Genomic DNA, 17,159 nt, shown 5'->3' on the forward strand with positions numbered 1-17,159 from the left:
TTACAGGCTTGAGCCACCGCACCCGGCTCTCTTTTTTCTTTTTAAGATGGAGTCTTGCTCTGTCGCCCAGGCCAGAGTACAGTGGCGCCATCTCAGCTCATTGCAACCTCCACCTCCCTCTTGCCTCAGTCTCCCGAGTAACTGGGATTACAGGCGCCCACCACTAACCTCGGCTAATTTTTGTATTTTTAGTAGAGACGGAGTTTTATCATGTTGGCCAGGCTGGTCTCGAACTCCCAACCTCAACTGCTCTGCCCGCCTCGGCCTCCCAAAGTGCTGGGATTACAGGTGTGAGCCACCGTGCCCGGCTTCTTTTTCTCCTTTTTCTTTTGGTGCATATACTCTGATACCTAATTCTTCAGCTTCTTTGTGATGACACAGGATGCATCTGAGGTTCTCAGTTTCCTCTGTTAATACTGTAACACTGCATTCCCCCAGTGCCTGTCCCCTTCTCCCTTGTACACATCACTATCTGGGCTTTGCAAATATGATCCGATGGCTGTGTGGCCTTCTGGGCCTCAGTGCACGCGGCATGGTGATCAGTAGTGAGGACCCTGTGAGATCCTGCCTCCTGTGCTCTGACCCAGCACTGCCTCTCCTGTGGACCCCAGTCCCAGCCCTGAAAGGCGGCAGCCAGGGTCAGAGGTCAAGAGCTAGGACTCTGGAACCAGAGGGCCTGGATCCAATCCCAACTCTTCTGTCAACTTCTGTGTGACCCTGGGCAAGTCACCGCACCTCCCTGGGCCTAATTCATCATGCTTCGTGTGAAACCCTTGAGGTCTGCTGCGTTTTGGCATTCTGATATTAGAAACATAATAATAGTTACCACAGGTTTTATAACATCTTAGTGGTCTTGAAACATGGGAATTTCTAGAATGAAATGTTTGGATAGTCACGAGTGGGATCAATAGAAGCTTTACTTTCATGTGACCGTGCGCGGTGGCTCACATCGGTAATCCCAGCACTTTGGAAGGCCAAGCTGGGTGGATCATCTGAGGCCAGGAGTTCGAGACCAGCCTGGCCAACATGGCGAAACCCTGTCTCTACTAAAAATACAAAAAAATTAGCCGGGCGTGGTGGTGGGTGCCTGTAGTCCCAGCTACTCGGGAGGCTGAGGCAGGAGAATGGCGTGAACCCGGGAGGCGGAGCTTGCAGTGAGCTCAGTGCAGAGATGGCGCCACTGCACTCCAGCCTGGGCAACAGAGCCAGACTCCGTCTCAAAAAAAAAAAAAAACTTATTACCCACAAAGCATTTAGAACAGTGTCTGGCATCAAAGACTTGTTCAATGTGTCTTAGTTGCTGGTATTAGTATTTTTACTTTTTATTATTTATTTATTTTGGGGATGGGGGTCTCCCTGTCATGCAGGCTGGAGTGCAGTGGCATGATCACAGTTCACTGCAGCCTTGACCTCCTGGACTCAAGCGATCCTCCCATCTTAGCCTTCTGAGTAGCTGGGACCACAGGTGCACACCACCACACAGGGCTAATTTTTGTATTTATTCGTAGAGACAGGGGTCTTGCTTTGTTGACCAGGATTGTCTTCAACTCCTGGGCTCCAGGGATCCTCCCACCTCAGCCTCCCAAAGTGCTGGGATTACTGGTGTGAACCACCATGCCCAGCCTTATTTTTTTCATTTTTAAAACTAATGCGTAGTGGCCGGGCAAGGTGGTTCACGCCTGTAATATCCCAGCACTTTGAGAGGCCAAGGCAGGCAGATCACTTGAGATCGGGAGTTCAAGACCAGCCTGGCCAACATGGTGAAACCCCGTCTCTACTAAAAATACAAAATTGGCCGGGCACGGTAGCTCACGCTTGTAATCCCAGCACTTTGGGAGGCCGAGGTGGGTGGATCACGAGGTCAGGAGATCGAGACCAGCCTGACCAACATGGTGAAACCCCGTCTCTACTAAAAATACAAAAATTAGCCAGGTGTGGTGGCACACGCCTGTAATCCCAGCTACTCGGGAGACTGAGGCAGGAGAATCGCTAGAACCTGGCAGGCAGAGATGGCAGTGAGCCGAGACTGTGCAACTGCACTCCAGCCTGGGTGACAGAGCAAGACTCTGTCTCAAAAATAAAATAAAATAATGTATCACTGGCATGGAATAAAATATCCTCATTTTAAGTGTAGTTTGGGGAGTCCTAACAGTTGCCTTCCGTCATGTAACCACCATGCCAGTGTAGCACGTGGTCTTGAACGTGCTACAGTCACCCCAGAAAGCTCTCTCACACCCTTCCCTGTCTGCCCCAGACACCTCATCTGCCCACACACGCAGAGACGCCCGCTTAGAACACCCAGAACACAGTGTGGACGGATCCACCGCGCCAGCTCCTTTGGGTTCGGCTTCTTTTGCTCAGCGTCACCCCGGAGAGATTCTTCCGGGGGTCACAGTAGCCAGGTCCCTTTTGTGGCTGAGCCGCAGCATCCTCCACACGGCCACACCTCGCAGTGTTCGTCCATTCACCTGCTGATTATCATTTGGGCCGTCTCCAGCTTAGGCAGTCCAGAGAAAAAAAATGCTGTGAACACCCACGTAGAAGCCGTTGCGTGGACATCTGCCTTCATTTCTCTTGAGGAAATACCCAGGAATGGAACAGCCAGGTCGGATGGCCACTCTAGTTTTAACTTTTTTTTCAAAAGTTTTTTCTTCCTCAATCCCAAAATTCTTGTTTTTACATTTCTTTTTAAAGTCTTTTTTGTAGAGACAAGGTCTCCCAATGTTGCCCAGACTGGCCTCAGAGGCTTCTGGGCTCAGGTGATCCTCTCACCTTGGCCTCCCAAAGTGCTGGGATTATAGACATGAGCCACTGTGTCTGGCCCCCAGAATTCTTTTTTTTTTTTTTTTTTTGAGATGGAGTCTTGCTCTGTCACCCAGACTGGAGTGTGGTGACACGATCTCAGCTCACAGCAACCTCTGCCTCCCAGGTTCAGACAAGTCTCCTGCCTCAGCCTCCCAAGTAGCTGGGATTACAGTCATGTGCCACCACGCCCAGCTAATTTTTATATTTTTAGTAGAGACGGGGTTTCACCATGTTGGCCAGGCTGGTCTTGAACTCCTGACCTCAGGTGATCTACCCCCCTGCAGCCTCCCAAAGTGCTGGCATACAGGTGTCAGCCACCACGCCTGGTTATCCCCAAAATTCTTGAATCCAGTGAGTTTTAACTTTGTAAGTAACTATCTTTTTTTCGTTTTCTTGTTTGTTCGTTTTTCATTCTTTCTTTCTTTTTTTTTTTTTTTTTTTGAGACAGGGTTTTACTTCATTGCCCAGGCTAGCGTGCAGTAGCGTGATCAGGGCTCACTGCAGACTTCCCTTTCCAGGCTCACGCAATCCTCCCACCTCAGCCTCCCTAGTAGCAGGGACAACAGGCACATGCCACCACGCCTGGCTAATTTGTTTATTTTATTTTATTTTTATTTTTGTAGAGATGGGGTTTATGTGCTGTTGCCCGGTCTGATCTTGATCTCCTGGGCTCAAGTGATCTGCCCACTTCAGCCTCCCAAAGTGCTGGGATTACAGGCATGAGCCACCCCGTGCCTAGTCCCCCAAAATTCTTGAATCCAGTTTTTTTGTTTATTTCTACACGAAATCTTGCTCTGTTGCCCAGGCAGGAGTGCAGTGGCACTATCTCGACTCACTGCAAACTTCGCCTCCTGGGTTCAAGTGATTCTTGTGCCTCAGTCTCCCAAGTAGCTGGGATTACAGGCACACGCCACCACACCTGGCTAATTTTTGTATTTTTAGTAGAGACAGGGTTTCACCATGTTGGCCAGGCTGGTCTCGAACTCCTGACCTCAAGTGATCCACCTGCCTCGGCCTCCCAAAGTGCTGCCATTACAGGCCTGAGCCACCGCACCCAGCCTTGACTCCAGTTTTAACTTCATAAGAAACTCATCAAACCATGTTGCAATGTGGTCGTACCGTCACAGCACAGCACGGGAGATCCAGCCACCCGACCCCGCCTGCTCCCGGGACCTTGGTGATCCCCCCACAGCCCTTGTCAGTATCTCCGTGACTGATCCGTGTCTCCCTCTCCCCAGGTGATCCGGACGGACACGTTCAAGCACTTGCGGCACCTGGAGATTCTGCAGCTGAGCAAGAACCTGGTGCGCAAGATCGAGGTGGGTGCCTTCAACGGGCTGCCCAGCCTCAACACGCTGGAGCTTTTTGACAACCGGCTGACCACGGTGCCCACGCAGGCCTTCGAGTACCTGTCCAAGCTGCGGGAGCTCTGGCTGCGCAACAACCCCATCGAGAGCATCCCCTCGTACGCTTTCAACCGCGTGCCCTCGCTGCGGCGCCTGGACCTGGGCGAGCTCAAGCGGCTGGAGTACATCTCGGAGGCGGCCTTTGAGGGGCTGGTCAACCTGCGCTACCTCAACCTGGGCATGTGCAACCTCAAGGACATCCCCAACCTGACTGCCCTGGTGCGCCTGGAGGAGCTGGAGCTGTCGGGCAACCGACTGGACCTGATCCGCCCGGGCTCCTTCCAGGGTCTCACCAGTCTGCGCAAGCTGTGGCTCATGCACGCCCAGGTAGCCACCATCGAGCGCAACGCCTTCGACGACCTCAAGTCGCTGGAGGAGCTCAACCTGTCCCACAACAACCTGATGTCGCTGCCCCACGACCTCTTCACGCCCCTGCACCGCCTCGAGCGCGTGCACCTCAACCACAACCCCTGGCATTGCAACTGCGACGTGCTCTGGCTGAGCTGGTGGCTCAAAGAGACGGTGCCCAGCAACACGACGTGCTGCGCCCGCTGTCATGCGCCCGCCGGCCTCAAGGGGCGCTACATTGGGGAGCTGGACCAGTCACATTTCACCTGCTATGCGCCAGTCATCGTGGAGCCACCCACTGACCTCAACGTCACCGAGGGCATGGCTGCCGAGCTCAAATGCCGCACGGGCACCTCCATGACCTCCGTCAACTGGCTGACGCCCAACGGCACCCTCATGACCCACGGCTCCTACCGCGTGCGCATCTCCGTCCTGCATGACGGCACGCTCAACTTCACCAACGTCACCGTGCAGGACACGGGCCAGTACACGTGCATGGTGACGAACTCGGCCGGCAACACCACCGCCTCGGCCACGCTCAACGTCTCGGCCGTGGACCCCGTGGCGGCCGGGGGCACCGGCGGCGGGGGCGGCCCTGGGGGCGGTGGTGGTGTTGGAGGGGGCAGTGGTGGCTACACCTACTTCACCACAGTGACCGTGGAGACCCTGGAGACGCAGCCCGGAGAGGAGGCCCTGCAGCCGCGGGGGACGGAGAAGGAACCGCCGGGGCCCACGACGGATGGGGTCTGGGGCGGGGGCCGGCCCGGGGACACGGCCGGCCCTGCCTCGTCGTCTACCACGGCACCCGCGCCGCGCTCCTCGCGGCCCACGGAGAAGGCGTTCACGGTGCCCATCACGGATGTGACGGAGAACGCCCTCAAGGACCTGGACGACGTCATGAAGACCACCAAGATCATCATTGGCTGCTTCGTGGCCATCACGTTCATGGCCGCGGTGATGCTCGTGGCCTTCTACAAGCTGCGCAAGCAGCACCAGCTCCACAAGCACCACGGGCCCACGCGCACCGTGGAGATCATCAACGTGGAGGACGAGCTGCCCGCCGCCTCGGCCGTGTCCGTGGCCGCCGCGGCCGCCGTGGCTGGTGGGGGTGGCGTGGGCGGGGACAGCCACCTGGCCCTGCCCGCCCTGGAGCGAGACCACCTCAACCACCACCACTACGTGGCTGCCGCCTTCAAGGCGCACTACAGCAGCAACCCCAGCGGCGGGGGCTGCGGGGGCAAAGGCCCGCCCGGCCTCAACTCCATCCACGAACCTCTGCTCTTCAAGAGCGGCTCCAAGGAGAACGTGCAAGAGACGCAGATCTGAGGCGGTGGGGCCTGGCAGGCGAGGGGCGTGGAGCCCCCCCCACCCCGGTCCCAGCCCGGGCGCAGCCTGACCGGGACCCCTCCCTCCCACAGCCCAGTCCACCTTCTGGGACCACGCAGGGAATTGGGGAGAGGTGGCTTCCGGCCCCATCTGGGGCTCGGACCCCCAGTGAGGACAGGGTGGGGCTCCAGGAACGGAGTCTCTGGGGTCCTCGCCTCAACCCCGCCAATCCCCGGTGACGGGAGGGGACGTGGGACCCAGGAGAAGTGGCGTTTCCTCCTCGCTCTCCCGACCAAGCGTTCCCGGCCCGCCGCCTTCCAGGGGAGAGAGGAGCTTTTTCCAGGGGTGTCCTTTCCCCTCGGCCCCAGATACCCTCCTTTTACGGTTCAGTTTTTGCAGTTTGACGCCCGTCCCTCCCTCCCACTCCTCCGCCCTCAAAACTGAAGAGATGGACACGTCGCCAGAGCTCCCGGCCGGCGGTCCCTGCCGTCGGCACAGGGTGGCAGCCTCCACCCGCCCCAGCCCCACCTGCCCCCACAGACACTTTTGATACTGAAGGGAGGTTTGCGTCAACGACTACCTGCTCTGTAATTACTTTAAAAAAAAAAACATGGAAAAAGTAAAAAAATATTTTTTTTGGTCATGAAAGCACGGAGGAGAGAAAACAAAGTGAATGTGGGTGGGGGCGGTAGGCGAGGCTGGAGAGCCAGCCTCGCAGCCCCGTTGGGAGGGTGGGCCCGGGGAACCTCCGGCTGGTCTTGGGCCCCTCAGCCTTCGCGCTGGAGACCCCAGAGAAGGTCTGATTCCCTCTCCTCCTAAACTCCTCCCCTAGCACCGCCAACCACACCCAAACCCAGGTGGGAACTTAGAACAAAGGAAATCTATAGTCCCACGGTCCTGGAGGCTGGATGTGATCCAGGTGCCAGGAGGACCAGGCTGTCTCTAAAACCTGGGGGTACCTCGGGGGGCTTCCTGCCTCGCCAGCTTCTGGTGGCCCCAGGCTGTCCTGGCTGGTGGCTGTATTATATCACCCCAGTCTTTCAGTGCCTGCCCCTGTAACCTCTCAATTCCTCCCTCTTTGTGCATCTGTCTGTGTCCAACTGCCCCCCCCCCCCCCCGTTTTTTTTCATTTTGAGATGGGGTTTCATTCTTGTCGCCCAGGCTGGAGTGCAGTGGCACAGTCTTGGCTCACTGCAACCTCTGCTTCCCAGCTTCAAGCGATTCTCCTCCCTCAGCCTCCCCAGTAGCTGGGATTACAGGCATGCGCCACCATGCCTGGCTAAATTTTGTATTTTTAGTAGAGACGGGGTTTCACCACGCTGACCAGGCTGCTTTCAAACTCCTAACCTCAGGTGATCCACTCACCTCGGCCTCTCAAAGTGCTCGGATTACAGGCATGAGTCACCCGCGCCTGACTTTTTTTTCTTTTTTTTTTTTTTTTGAGACAGAGTCTCGCTCTGTTGTCCAGGCTGGAGTGCAGTGGCACAATTTCAGCTCACCAAAGCCTCTGCCTCCCAGGTTCAAGTGAATCTCCTCCCTCAGCCCCCTGAGTAGCTAGGATTACACGCGCCTACCATTACACCCAACTAATTTTTGTACTATTAGTACAGAAGGGGTTTCACCATGTTGGCCAGGTGACCTGAACTCCTGACCTGAAGTGATCCACCTGCCTCAGCCTCCCAAAGTGCTGGGATTATAGGTGTGAGCCATTGCAGCCTGCCTAACCTCCCCTCTTACGAGGAGAGAGGTCAGACTGGACCAGGAGCCCCCACCTCCAGTATGACCTCAGCTCCATCCTTAGAAAAACCCAGTTCCCAAATAAGGTCCCATTCTGAGGCCCTGGAGGTCAGGACTTCTGTGCTTCCCTTTCTGGGCAACAATTCAACCCACAACAGGCCCCAATCCAGAGTGTCTCCACCGCAGGCCTCCTCAAGGCTGCTCCGGAGGATGGGCGCTGAAGGGGAGGGAGGCCAAGTGGGAGGCTGGGGCTGTGGCTTCTGGGGCACAGGAGCTGTATTTCCGGCCTGTTCAGTGGGAGGCTGGAGGGCCGGATCGGGTGGGCCTGGGGCATCGGGGCACCACAGTGCCGCCCAGAAGGGCAGGAACAGAGCCCTCAGAGGGCAGGGAGAAGCCCCGAGCAGGCCGGGGTGTTGCCTGCACAGTGGGCAGTTGTTGGGGGGATTGGGGGAGGGGGTGATGATGTCTCTTGGGGGGTCAAGGCCGCTGAGTTGCAGCCCCTGGAGGGCTGGGGCTGGCCGGGGCTGCCATCTCACACCACTGGGGGAGGCAGAGGGAGTGACAGAGCCATGCAGGGTCTTCTAGCGCCTTCCCACGCTGAGGTGGCTTCGGGGATACAGCCCTGAAGACACATAGGCCTGCGCCCAGCCCCTTCTCCCCTCACAGTGACCCAGCCTGGACCCCGTATACGGCAGCTATGGGCACTGTGGGGACACTCAGGCCCCAGGAGGAGTCAGAAGGTGGGGATGGTGGGAGGCCCCTCACTTCCATGAGGTGCCTGGCCCCTGCCCCCTTCCTGGATCTCTCTACACCCAGGCATCTTATCTCCCCCACACCCGGGGCTCCTGGCTCTGGAAGTCAGTTCCTCCTTTATCAGCAGCAGCAGCCTCTGGGCGCCGCATTGGGGTTTTGGCCCCTCTCTGTCTGCGTCTGTCTCCTCTCTCCGCCTGTCAACTTGGGGCTCTCGCCACCCGGTGCCCGTCCCCCAACCCCATGCTCCCGTTCACGCTCTCTTTCTCTCCAGCCTCTTTCCAGCGCCAATCCTGGTTGCCATGGAAACACTGCAGCGGGTACCAGGTGGTGGCTGGGGGCAGGGAGCCCGCGCTGCCGCAGCCTGCGCCATTTCCGATGCCAGGCACCCTCGAGGCACAGTGGCTGGGGCTCATGTTGGGGGTGCTTGGCCTCTCCAGGCCTCGAAGGCTTCTCCTGGGCTGATGCAAGCTGGGGAACAGGAGGGACGGACGTGGGAGTGAGAATGTCACATGGGAGGCAGCTGGTGGCACGATGGGGGACAGAGTGAAAGGTGGCAAGTCAAGGTGAACCGAAGGATGATCAGAGCGGAGGGAAGCTGTGGACGGGGGTGGAGGCTGCAGGAAGGGGACCCGTGCTGCGGGGCTAGGGAGGGTGGACCCGCTGAGGCAAGGGCACATCGAGGAGAAGCCGCAACCAGGGCTCCCGCTGCCTCCGGGAGAGCTGGGGCACGGCCAGCTTGAAGCCTCCCTCAGACCTCGGCCACCTGAGGACGAGGAGGAGAGGTGAACGCAAGGGGACAGGCAGAGTCCAGAGTCCCTGTCACCATCTCTTTTCCCCACCCAAAGCAAGATGCAGTTTCCATGACAACCTGGCCGGCCAGATAGGAGGCAGGGGACTGCAGAGGAAATTTTCCACGTCAGCAGGGAGCAAGGAGGGTGTGCTATAGGGGAAAGGGGGGCACGCAGGGCTCCCGGAACCCCCGGTCACCATGATCACCATGCCGGACCCGGGAAAGTGGACAGAGCACAGGGAAAGATTCTCCCGCCTCCACTCCAGCAGGCCCACGCCCCCACACTGGGTCTGCGGGAAGGGGGAAGACTGAGCCCAGAGGCTCAAGGGTCAGATGTCCAAAGAGCAGCAGCTGCCCAGGCCTTGTGCAGGGGGCAGCCAGCAGCCCAGGGAGCCGGGCCACAGACACCACGCTCAGGGCCATGGCTGACAAGGGCCCATGGAGGGTGGGCGTGGTGGGCTACGGCCGCCTCGGTGAGTTCCTGACCATCCTGGGCCTCCTTCCCCAAGCCCCTTCCTAAAGCCCCCAAGGCTCTCTGCCCTCCACAGACACTTTTGTCTGTCTCTCTCTGCCCCTAGCTGTGTCTCTGGGTCTGCCCCACCCTGGGCCTCTGTCTCCCATCTCTGTCTACCCTCCCCCCGACATCTGAGTCTGTTCCCACCTCCTCTCTCTCTGGGCCTGTGTCCTCCTGTCCCTCTGAATCTCTGCCCCCGGCCCCATCTCTGTCTCCCCGAGTCTCTGTCCCCCTCTCTCTGGATCTCTAGCCCTCTCCTTTCCCTCTCCTCAGGACAGTCCCTCGTCTCCCGCCTGTTGGCTCAGGGACCAGAACTTGGCCTAGAACTTGTTTTTGTCTGGAATCGTGACCCAGGACGAATGGCGGGGAGCGTGCCCCCTTCCCTGCAGCTCCAGAAGCTTGCTGCCCTTGGGGAAAGGTCAGTGACCTTGCCATGGGAGAGTGGAGCTCCCTGAAGCTCCTGTCCTGGCCCTCTTAGCCACTGTGCGATCTCAGGGATTCCCTGACCCTCTCTGGGCCTTGGTTCAAGCAAATGTGAAACGGGACAAGCCCATTCATCTCATTTCTCCTCCCAGGCCAGGGAAAAGAGGGGCAGCCCTCAGTAGACTCAGAGGGAACTTTGGGAAGAAGAGGCCTAATACCTCTCCAAGACCCTCTGCCTTCTTTCCCCTCTCCCAGGCACCCTGATCTGGTTGTGGAAGTGGCCCATCCCAAAATAATCCATGAATCTGGGGCACAAATCCTGCGCCATGCCAATCTCCTGGTAAGCCCCACCCCAACCATTCAAGCAGAGCCCTACCCCTTGTGTCTTGGTCTCACCCTACCCTAAAGTGGATATCCTTCCCTGACCTCAACCCTCTCCTCCTTCATCCACTCCAGGTGGGGTCCCCCTCAGCTCTAAGTGACCAGACCACAGAAAGGCAGCTCTTGGAGGCCTCACAGCACTGGAACCATGCCGTGTTTGTGGCCCGAGGGGCTCTGTGGGGCACTGAGGACATCACGAGATTGGATGCAGCTGGGGGCCTCCGGGTGAGGGCCTGCTGGGTTCCCCAGGAACCAGGGGAGGCCTGCAAAGACCCCACTCCCCCTAACCCGGGCTCTTGCTTCCAGAGCCTTCGTGTTACCATGGCCACACACCCCGATGGCTTCCGGCTCGAGGGACCCCTGGCTGCAGCCCACAGCACCGGGCCTCGCACTGTGCTCTACGAAGGCCCTGTCCGCGGGCTCTGCCCCTTTGCCCCCCGAAATTCCAACACCATGGCGGCGGCTGCCCTGGCTGCCCCCAGCCTGGGCTTCGATGGGGTGACTGGTGTGCTTGTGGCTGATCTCAGGTGAGCAGAGTGAGCAGGGTGTTGGGCTGAGTCCAGGCTAACCAGACTGACCGCCCCACTTGTCCCAGCCTCACGGAAATGCACGTGGTGGATGTAGAGCTGAGCGGACACCCGGGCCCCAGGGGCCGAAGCTTTGCTGTGCACACCCACAGAGAGAACCCTGCCGAGCCAGGCGCGGTAACCGGCTCCGCCACCGTCACGGCCTTCTGGCGGAGCCTCCTAGGTGCGGCTAGGCCCCTCTCCCCTGGCCCTGGGCTCCTGCATTCTGCAGAGCTTGGGGATCCTGGGCTCTCGCTAGTTCTGCAGCTCTGGTTCTGTATTTGTTGACCTTTATTTCTGACCTTTACTTCCTTAACCTCTCTCCACGACTTTGAATCCTGGCACCGTGGATGTCTCCATCTCTGTCCACGTCCCCTCTCTGAGTCTCTGTGCTCGCCTCTGATCAGGACTCTCTGTCTGTGTCCACCCCCAAGGCTCCGTCCCGCTCTCTCCGGGTCTTCCTCCACCGCCCCCAGGCCTGTCCCCTCCTCCCACCATTGCTTCCCCCAGGTGTCTGTCTCCTCACCTCCCCCCTGTCTCACTCGCTCATTCCCCTCTCTCCCCGCAGCCTGCTGCCAGCTCCCCTCCAGGCCCGGGATCCATCTCTGCTGAGAAGCCTCCTCCCTCCCGAGACGAGATCATCTTACTGGCCTCTCACTACCACTATCCCAACCCTGCCTTGCCCCACTTCCCCAGGATCTCCCTTCTGACTCAGTAAAGATCACCGCTGTCTGCCCCTGCACCGCCTGCCGTCCCTGGTCCCTGTTTCCCTTGTGTGACGTCACGCTGCGTCTGCGCACCGCGCATGACGCCATCGCAGGGGGCGAGCTCCCTCCCACGAGAGCGCGGCGCCAGGAAGCTATCGCGAGAGCGTACCCACCACAGTTCCTAGAAGCTCTGAGCGGTAGTGGGCGCGGCCGTACGCGAAGGAAGGGCCTCTGAGGCGCACTTCCGGAATTTGCCGCGGGGCCCGACGGAAGTTGTAGTGCGGCATTTTCTAGACCCCACGGCGGACTTCAAGGCCGGGCGGCCTGGGAGTTCGGTGGGGAGCAGGAGTCCCGCGGGGCCCCACGGGAGTCGTAGTCCAGCGCGCAGGGATCACCGGGAGCTGTAGTCCATCCCGCCTGCCCAGTCAGCGCGGTGCTGCCCGCCCCGCACTCGGAGCACGGAGCCGCAACCCAGGAAGGGGATGCGGAAGCCCTTGGCTCGGTGGAGAGGAGAGGCAGGCGGGGCGAGCGCCGTGGTTGGGGTTCGGGTCGGTGAAGGGCTCCATTCCTTGATGTCCGGGGAAGGGGCCTGGTTGCCGGGTATAGGAAAAGGAACTCCTGTTGCTTAGTGACTGGGGTGGGGGCCCCGTTGCCAGGTGACAAGAGCAGAGAGCCTCGCTGCTTCATGCCCGGGGAAGGGGAGTCTTCTGTTGCTAGGAGACCGGAGGGGACCCTATCACCTAGAGACAGGGGAGGAGGACTCTCTATTGCTAGGTGCTCGGAGGACAGACTTTGTTACCTAGTGCGGTGGGGAAGGGGCTCTGTTGCTAGGTAACCACAGAGTGCCCGGTTACCTAGGGACAGGGGAGGCGGGTTCCTCTGTTGCTAGGTGACCATGATAGGGACCCTTTTACTTAGAGACCTGATGGGGGTGGTTCTCTGTTGCTAGGGGAGCAGAGGAGACAGCCTTTTTCGTAGGAATAGGAATAGGGGATGGAGGGACGTGTACTGTCAGGAGACCCAGGGAGCGGGGTCAGGGGCCCAGTGTCCTCCCGCGCTGCCCCGAGCCCCAGCTTAATCAATGGCGATGCTCCAAAGGCCTGCTGGGAGGTTGGACCTCTAGATCCCGGGCCCCTGAGGATCTTCTTCCCCTCCCAACCCCCAGCAGGAGCCGAGGACGGCATGTCCCAGGCCCCGGGAGCACAGCCGAGCCCACCCTCTGTGTACCACGAACGGCAGCGCCTGGAGCTATGTGCCGTCCACGCCCTCAACAACGTTCTGCAGCAGCAGCTCTTTAGCCAGGAGGCTGCCGATGAGATCTGCAAGAGGTGACCGTCACCCACCCCGGCCCCTGGAGCAGCAGGGCTCCAGCAGAGCGACCCACCTGGGTCTCCCCACCAAGCAGGCGCTGAGCCTAGGGGCTTTCTTCTGTCCCCAGCTCACTTGCCTAAGCCAGACGCTGGGACTCTGGGGAGATGTTGCCTCCTGTGCCTGTCTGTCCCTGTGGCCTCAGCCCCAGCCAGGCCCCAATCCAATGGTCCTTTCTTTCTTTAGAGACAATGTCTGGCTGTGCTGCTCGGGCTGGTCTTGAACTCCTGAGATTGTGATCCTCACACCTCAGCCTCCCCAGTAGCTGGGATTACAGGCTCACCCAGCTTCAGGCATCTCTTATCTGGGCCCTGTCACAGCTCTCCAGTCCATCCTAAACACACCCCGCCCTACTTAGGGCCCTCCCGATAGCAGAGGCCGAGCCTGCCTCTGCAGCTTCAGCCCTCACAGCCCCCCTCAAACCAGACTCTCCACTCCCGTGAGCCCTCCTGTGCAGCCTCTGGGCTTCCAGGTACTTTCTGCCTGGTGTGGCTTCCTTCTCTGCCAGCATGGAATGTTCCTCTTCACTATTCACGATGTCCAACCTCGCTCCTTGGCCGGGCGCAGTGGCTCACGTCTGTAATCCCAACACTTTGAGAGGCCGAGGCAGGTGGATCACTTGAAGTCAGGAGTTCCAGACTAGCCTGGCCAACAGGGCAAAACCCCGTCTCTACTAAAAAATAAAAAATAAAAAATAATTAGCTGGGCGTGGTGGCACACGTCTGTAGTCCCAGCTACTCTGGAGGCTGAGGTGGGAGAATTGCTTGAACCTGGGAGACAGAGGTTTCAGTGAGCCAGGCAACAGAGCAAGACTCTGTCTCAAAAAAAAAAAAAAAAAAATCCATCCTTTATCATCTCTTACTCCCTCCTCTCTGTCCCCACGTCCCTGGCCCCAGCTCAGGCCTGACCCTCTCCTGCCCAACCTGCCCGTGGCCTCCAGTCTGTCTCTGCCTTCAGTCCCCACTGATCCTAGCGAGTCTTTCTATACCTGGAGATGGGCCTGCCTCTCCTGTCTCTTGCTCAAAGCCGCCTCTGGCTCCCGGACATCCTAAGAGTCCCAGCCCCTCAGACTGATCGTTATGGTATTTATTCATCTCCTCTGTCATTCAGAACAAGGACCCACCAGCTCTTTCATACCAAAGCCATGTTGGAGACCCTGAGATGACTCAGACTCAAGTACCAGCCTGAGGGTGGCGAGGGAAACACACATACACAAACACACCAGCCTTTTCCTCCCATGGCCTGCCCAGGGCCCAGATAGGGAACAGAGGTGCAGCTGTTCAGAGGCAGGGCCCAGAGACAAGTGGTGGCAGGCGGAAGAGCCTTCCTGGGCAGGGGAAGAGCTGGAGGAAAGGTTGGCGGGGGTGGGGCGGGGTGCGGTGGGCACCGGGGATGTGGCTGGGGCCAGGGGGCCAGGAAGGAGGGTGCTGAGGCTCTGAGGTGAGGCCACCAGGGCCAGACCACGCAGGGCCTTGTGGGACTCTGTCCTGGGGGAAATGAGGCAGCAGAGTGGGCTGTGAGCAGGGGAGAGGTGAGGGCAACCCCATGGGAGAAGCAAGCAGTGTTAAATGAGGGTGATGCGGGCAGCTGTCATCGTTGAGGTAGCTCAGTTCACTGGGGGAGCCCAGACAGGGCCCCGACCCAGCCTGAAGGTCACGAGCCTCCTCTCAGAGGATCTGACATCTGAGGCGGGTCTTGAAGGACAGAGGAAGGGACTGGGAGAGGGACAGGGACTTTGTCCAGGGCGCTGGGGAGCTATGGGAGAGCTGTGAGGAGGGGAGGGCCAGGGCCGCGTGGGAATGGACTGGAGGGAGGCTGGGGGAGAAGACAGAGCCCAACTGGGGCCTTGGGGACAGGGCAGAGTTGGGGCAGGAGAGATAGGACTTGGGGGTGTATGAGTTGTGGGGTCTGAAGCAGGGAGAGTCAAAGGCTGAGGCAACTTGTGGCCCCTGGGACCCCCATTTTGTGGGGCGACCTTTCCAGGGGTCCCCAGCTCAACTCTGGCCACCCCACTACCAGGCTGGCCCCAGACTCCCGGCTGAACCCTCATCGCAGCCTCCTGGGCACCGGCAACTATGACGTCAACGTGATCATGGCCGCTCTGCAGGGGCTGGGCCTGGCCGCCGTGTGGTGGGACAGGAGGAGGTAGGCCCCAGAGCAGCACAGCACATCCTGGGCCGGGCACAGAGGGCACCCTGTAGTGTGTGAGCCTGTTGGGGGGTCAGGGAGGGGAATGTGGCCGGGGGGTTGGCATGAATGCGGGAAGGCTGGCGCTGATGGGTTAGTGGGGAGATCAGGTGGTCGCCAGGCTGAGATGCTGGGTGGATGCTGGTTACCGGGTGAATGCTGAGTAGGTGGTTGGATGTGTTGGGTGAGGGGGAGTGAGGGGATTGGGTGTTCATGGTCAGTGGACAACAGACAGGAGGCTGGGGAGTTGGGTGGATGAATGGGAGGTTTTGATGGCTGGCTGGCCAGTGGCCAGGTGTGTGGCTGGTGGATGAGGGGTAGACCAATGGCAGGTGGGTCAAGAGTGGGTGAGGACTAGGGGCATGGCGAGTCCACTGTTGGGTGAATGGCTGGCTGGGTGGTGGCTGGGTGGCGGGTGGTGGACAGTAGATGGCTAGTTGGATGGTGATGGTGAGGGGGAGGTGAATGCATAGATGGCGGTGAGTGTGTGCATCGTCGTTGGGAAGTTGGCTGGTGGCTGGGAGGTCCAGTGGGGGGGGGGGGACCACGCCTGGTTCGGGGGTGGCTGGGTGGGGAGTGAGTTGGTGGGTGGGTGGCTGGACAGACCGGGTGATGGGGGTTGGTGAAGGCCCGATGTGAGCTGGGTGAATGCTGGCTGCATGGGTGGGAGGTCTGGTTGGGCGGCTGCGTGGGTGGGAGGTTTGAGTGGACGGGTGAACGGATGAGTGTTGGGAACCAGGGTGGCTGATTAAGGAGCACCTCTGGGTGGGCTCAGGAGGCCCCCACCACCGCCAGCCTGGGCCCCACATGGTCAGCCACATTTCACCGGGGGGCGGAGCAGGCCCTGATGGCGGTGTCCCCTCTCTGCCCACACAGGCCCCTGTCCCAGCTGGCCCTGCCCCAGGTACTGGGATTAATCCTGAACCTGCCCTCGCCCGTGTCTCTGGGGCTGCTGTCACTGCCGCTGCGCCGGCGGCACTGGGTGGCCCTGCGCCAGGTGGACGGCATCTACTACAACCTGGACTCCAAGCTGCGGGCGCCCGAGGCCCTGGGGGACGAGGACGGAGTCAGGTGAGCCCCGCAGAGGTGATTCCAAGACCAGGGGCCTGAAACCCCACTCCCCAGAGGGAATGCCCAGGCTGGCTGAGCCTCAGTCTCCCCATTTCTCCCACCCAGGGCCTTCCTGGCGACTGCGCTGGCCCAGGGCCTGTGCGAGGTGCTGCTGGTGGTGACCAAGGAGGTGGAGGAGAAGGGCTGCTGGCTTCGGACAGACTGATCTCAGCTGACCGTCAGCGCCCACAGCACAGTCCCTGCGCGTCCCCCTCTGACTGCGCACACTGCGTGCCTGGGAAAGGCCTGGGGAGGCCCGGCCCCCTCCCCACACCCCTGCTCCCCACTGCCGCTGCTGCCTCAATAAACCTGCTGATTTTCTGCCCGCCTGGCCTGTGTCTGACTGCCCCACCCTTCTGGGGCCCCTTCCACTCAGTCACTCCCACTTCTCTGACAGGCCACACACCCTGGTGGGTGGGGCTGAGAGCCCAGGAGCCCTCCTGGTTCTCTGCCGCCTCATGCCAGTTGCTCACCGCTGGGCCTCAGCTTCCTCATCAGTGACACAGCAGAAAACAATACAAGTCCGGGCCCCTGGGGCTCACGCTCCTCCGGCGCTGGAGAGAGACCAGTGGCGAACGGATGCGTTTGATCTGGGTTCCACGGGGGTACCTGCTAAGGAGAAAGCAGGTGTTTACTTCTTTATTCGATTGATTGAGACAGGGTCTCACTCCGTCACCCAGGCTGGATTGCAGTGGATCAATCACGGCTCACTGTAGCCTTGAACTCCTGGGCTCAGGT

General features: G+C 59.6%; 3 protein-coding genes across 10 annotated transcripts in view; all 3 read left to right on the forward strand.

Moving 5' to 3' along the window:
* LRRC4B (leucine rich repeat containing 4B) overlaps nt 1-6,528 on the forward strand; it is a 57,932-nt gene extending 51,404 nt beyond the window's left edge. Inside the window, exon 3 of the mRNA XM_031934818.1 lies at nt 4,044-6,528. Within this exon, the coding sequence (XP_031790678.1) occupies nt 4,044-5,885 (1,842 nt within the window). The 3' untranslated portion in view covers nt 5,886-6,528. The remainder of the gene's footprint in view (nt 1-4,043) is intronic.
* A 1,587-nt stretch (nt 6,529-8,115) lies between these two features.
* Nucleotides 8,116-11,791, forward strand: ASPDH (aspartate dehydrogenase domain containing). 4 transcript variants are annotated; one of them, XM_023182267.3, is made up of 7 exons: nt 8,116-8,692; nt 9,953-10,097; nt 10,358-10,442; nt 10,559-10,708; nt 10,790-11,010; nt 11,079-11,233; nt 11,618-11,791. In XM_023182267.3, exons 1-7 carry the CDS (start codon nt 8,320-8,322, stop codon nt 11,659-11,661), a joined length of 1,173 nt encoding a protein of 390 aa, XP_023038035.1. In that variant the 5' UTR covers nt 8,116-8,319; the 3' UTR covers nt 11,662-11,791. The 4 variants fall into 4 exon arrangements, with proteins under 4 accessions (XP_023038035.1, XP_023038036.1, XP_023038037.1 ...); XM_023182268.3 differs by having other exon boundaries at nt 8,541-8,768; XM_023182269.3 differs by having other exon boundaries at nt 8,541-8,699.
* A 240-nt stretch (nt 11,792-12,031) lies between these two features.
* JOSD2 (Josephin domain containing 2) lies at nt 12,032-16,746 on the forward strand. Of its 5 annotated transcripts, none has more exons than XM_023182277.3 (5): nt 12,032-12,356; nt 12,922-13,084; nt 15,144-15,269; nt 16,188-16,382; nt 16,488-16,746. In XM_023182277.3, the coding sequence occupies exons 1-5, from the start codon at nt 12,239-12,241 to the stop codon at nt 16,585-16,587; spliced, it is 702 nt and encodes a 233-aa protein (XP_023038045.1). In that variant the 5' UTR covers nt 12,032-12,238; the 3' UTR covers nt 16,588-16,746. The 5 variants fall into 5 exon arrangements, with proteins under 5 accessions (XP_023038045.1, XP_023038048.1, XP_023038047.1 ...); XM_023182280.3 differs by having other exon boundaries at nt 12,032-12,304; nt 12,925-13,084; XM_023182279.3 differs by having other exon boundaries at nt 12,032-12,271.
* The last annotated feature ends 413 nt before the right edge of the window (nt 16,747-17,159 follow it).

The sequence above is a fragment of the Piliocolobus tephrosceles genome, chromosome 21 (assembly GCF_002776525.5).
Source record: "Piliocolobus tephrosceles isolate RC106 chromosome 21, ASM277652v3, whole genome shotgun sequence".
NCBI lineage: Eukaryota > Metazoa > Chordata > Mammalia > Primates > Cercopithecidae > Piliocolobus > Piliocolobus tephrosceles.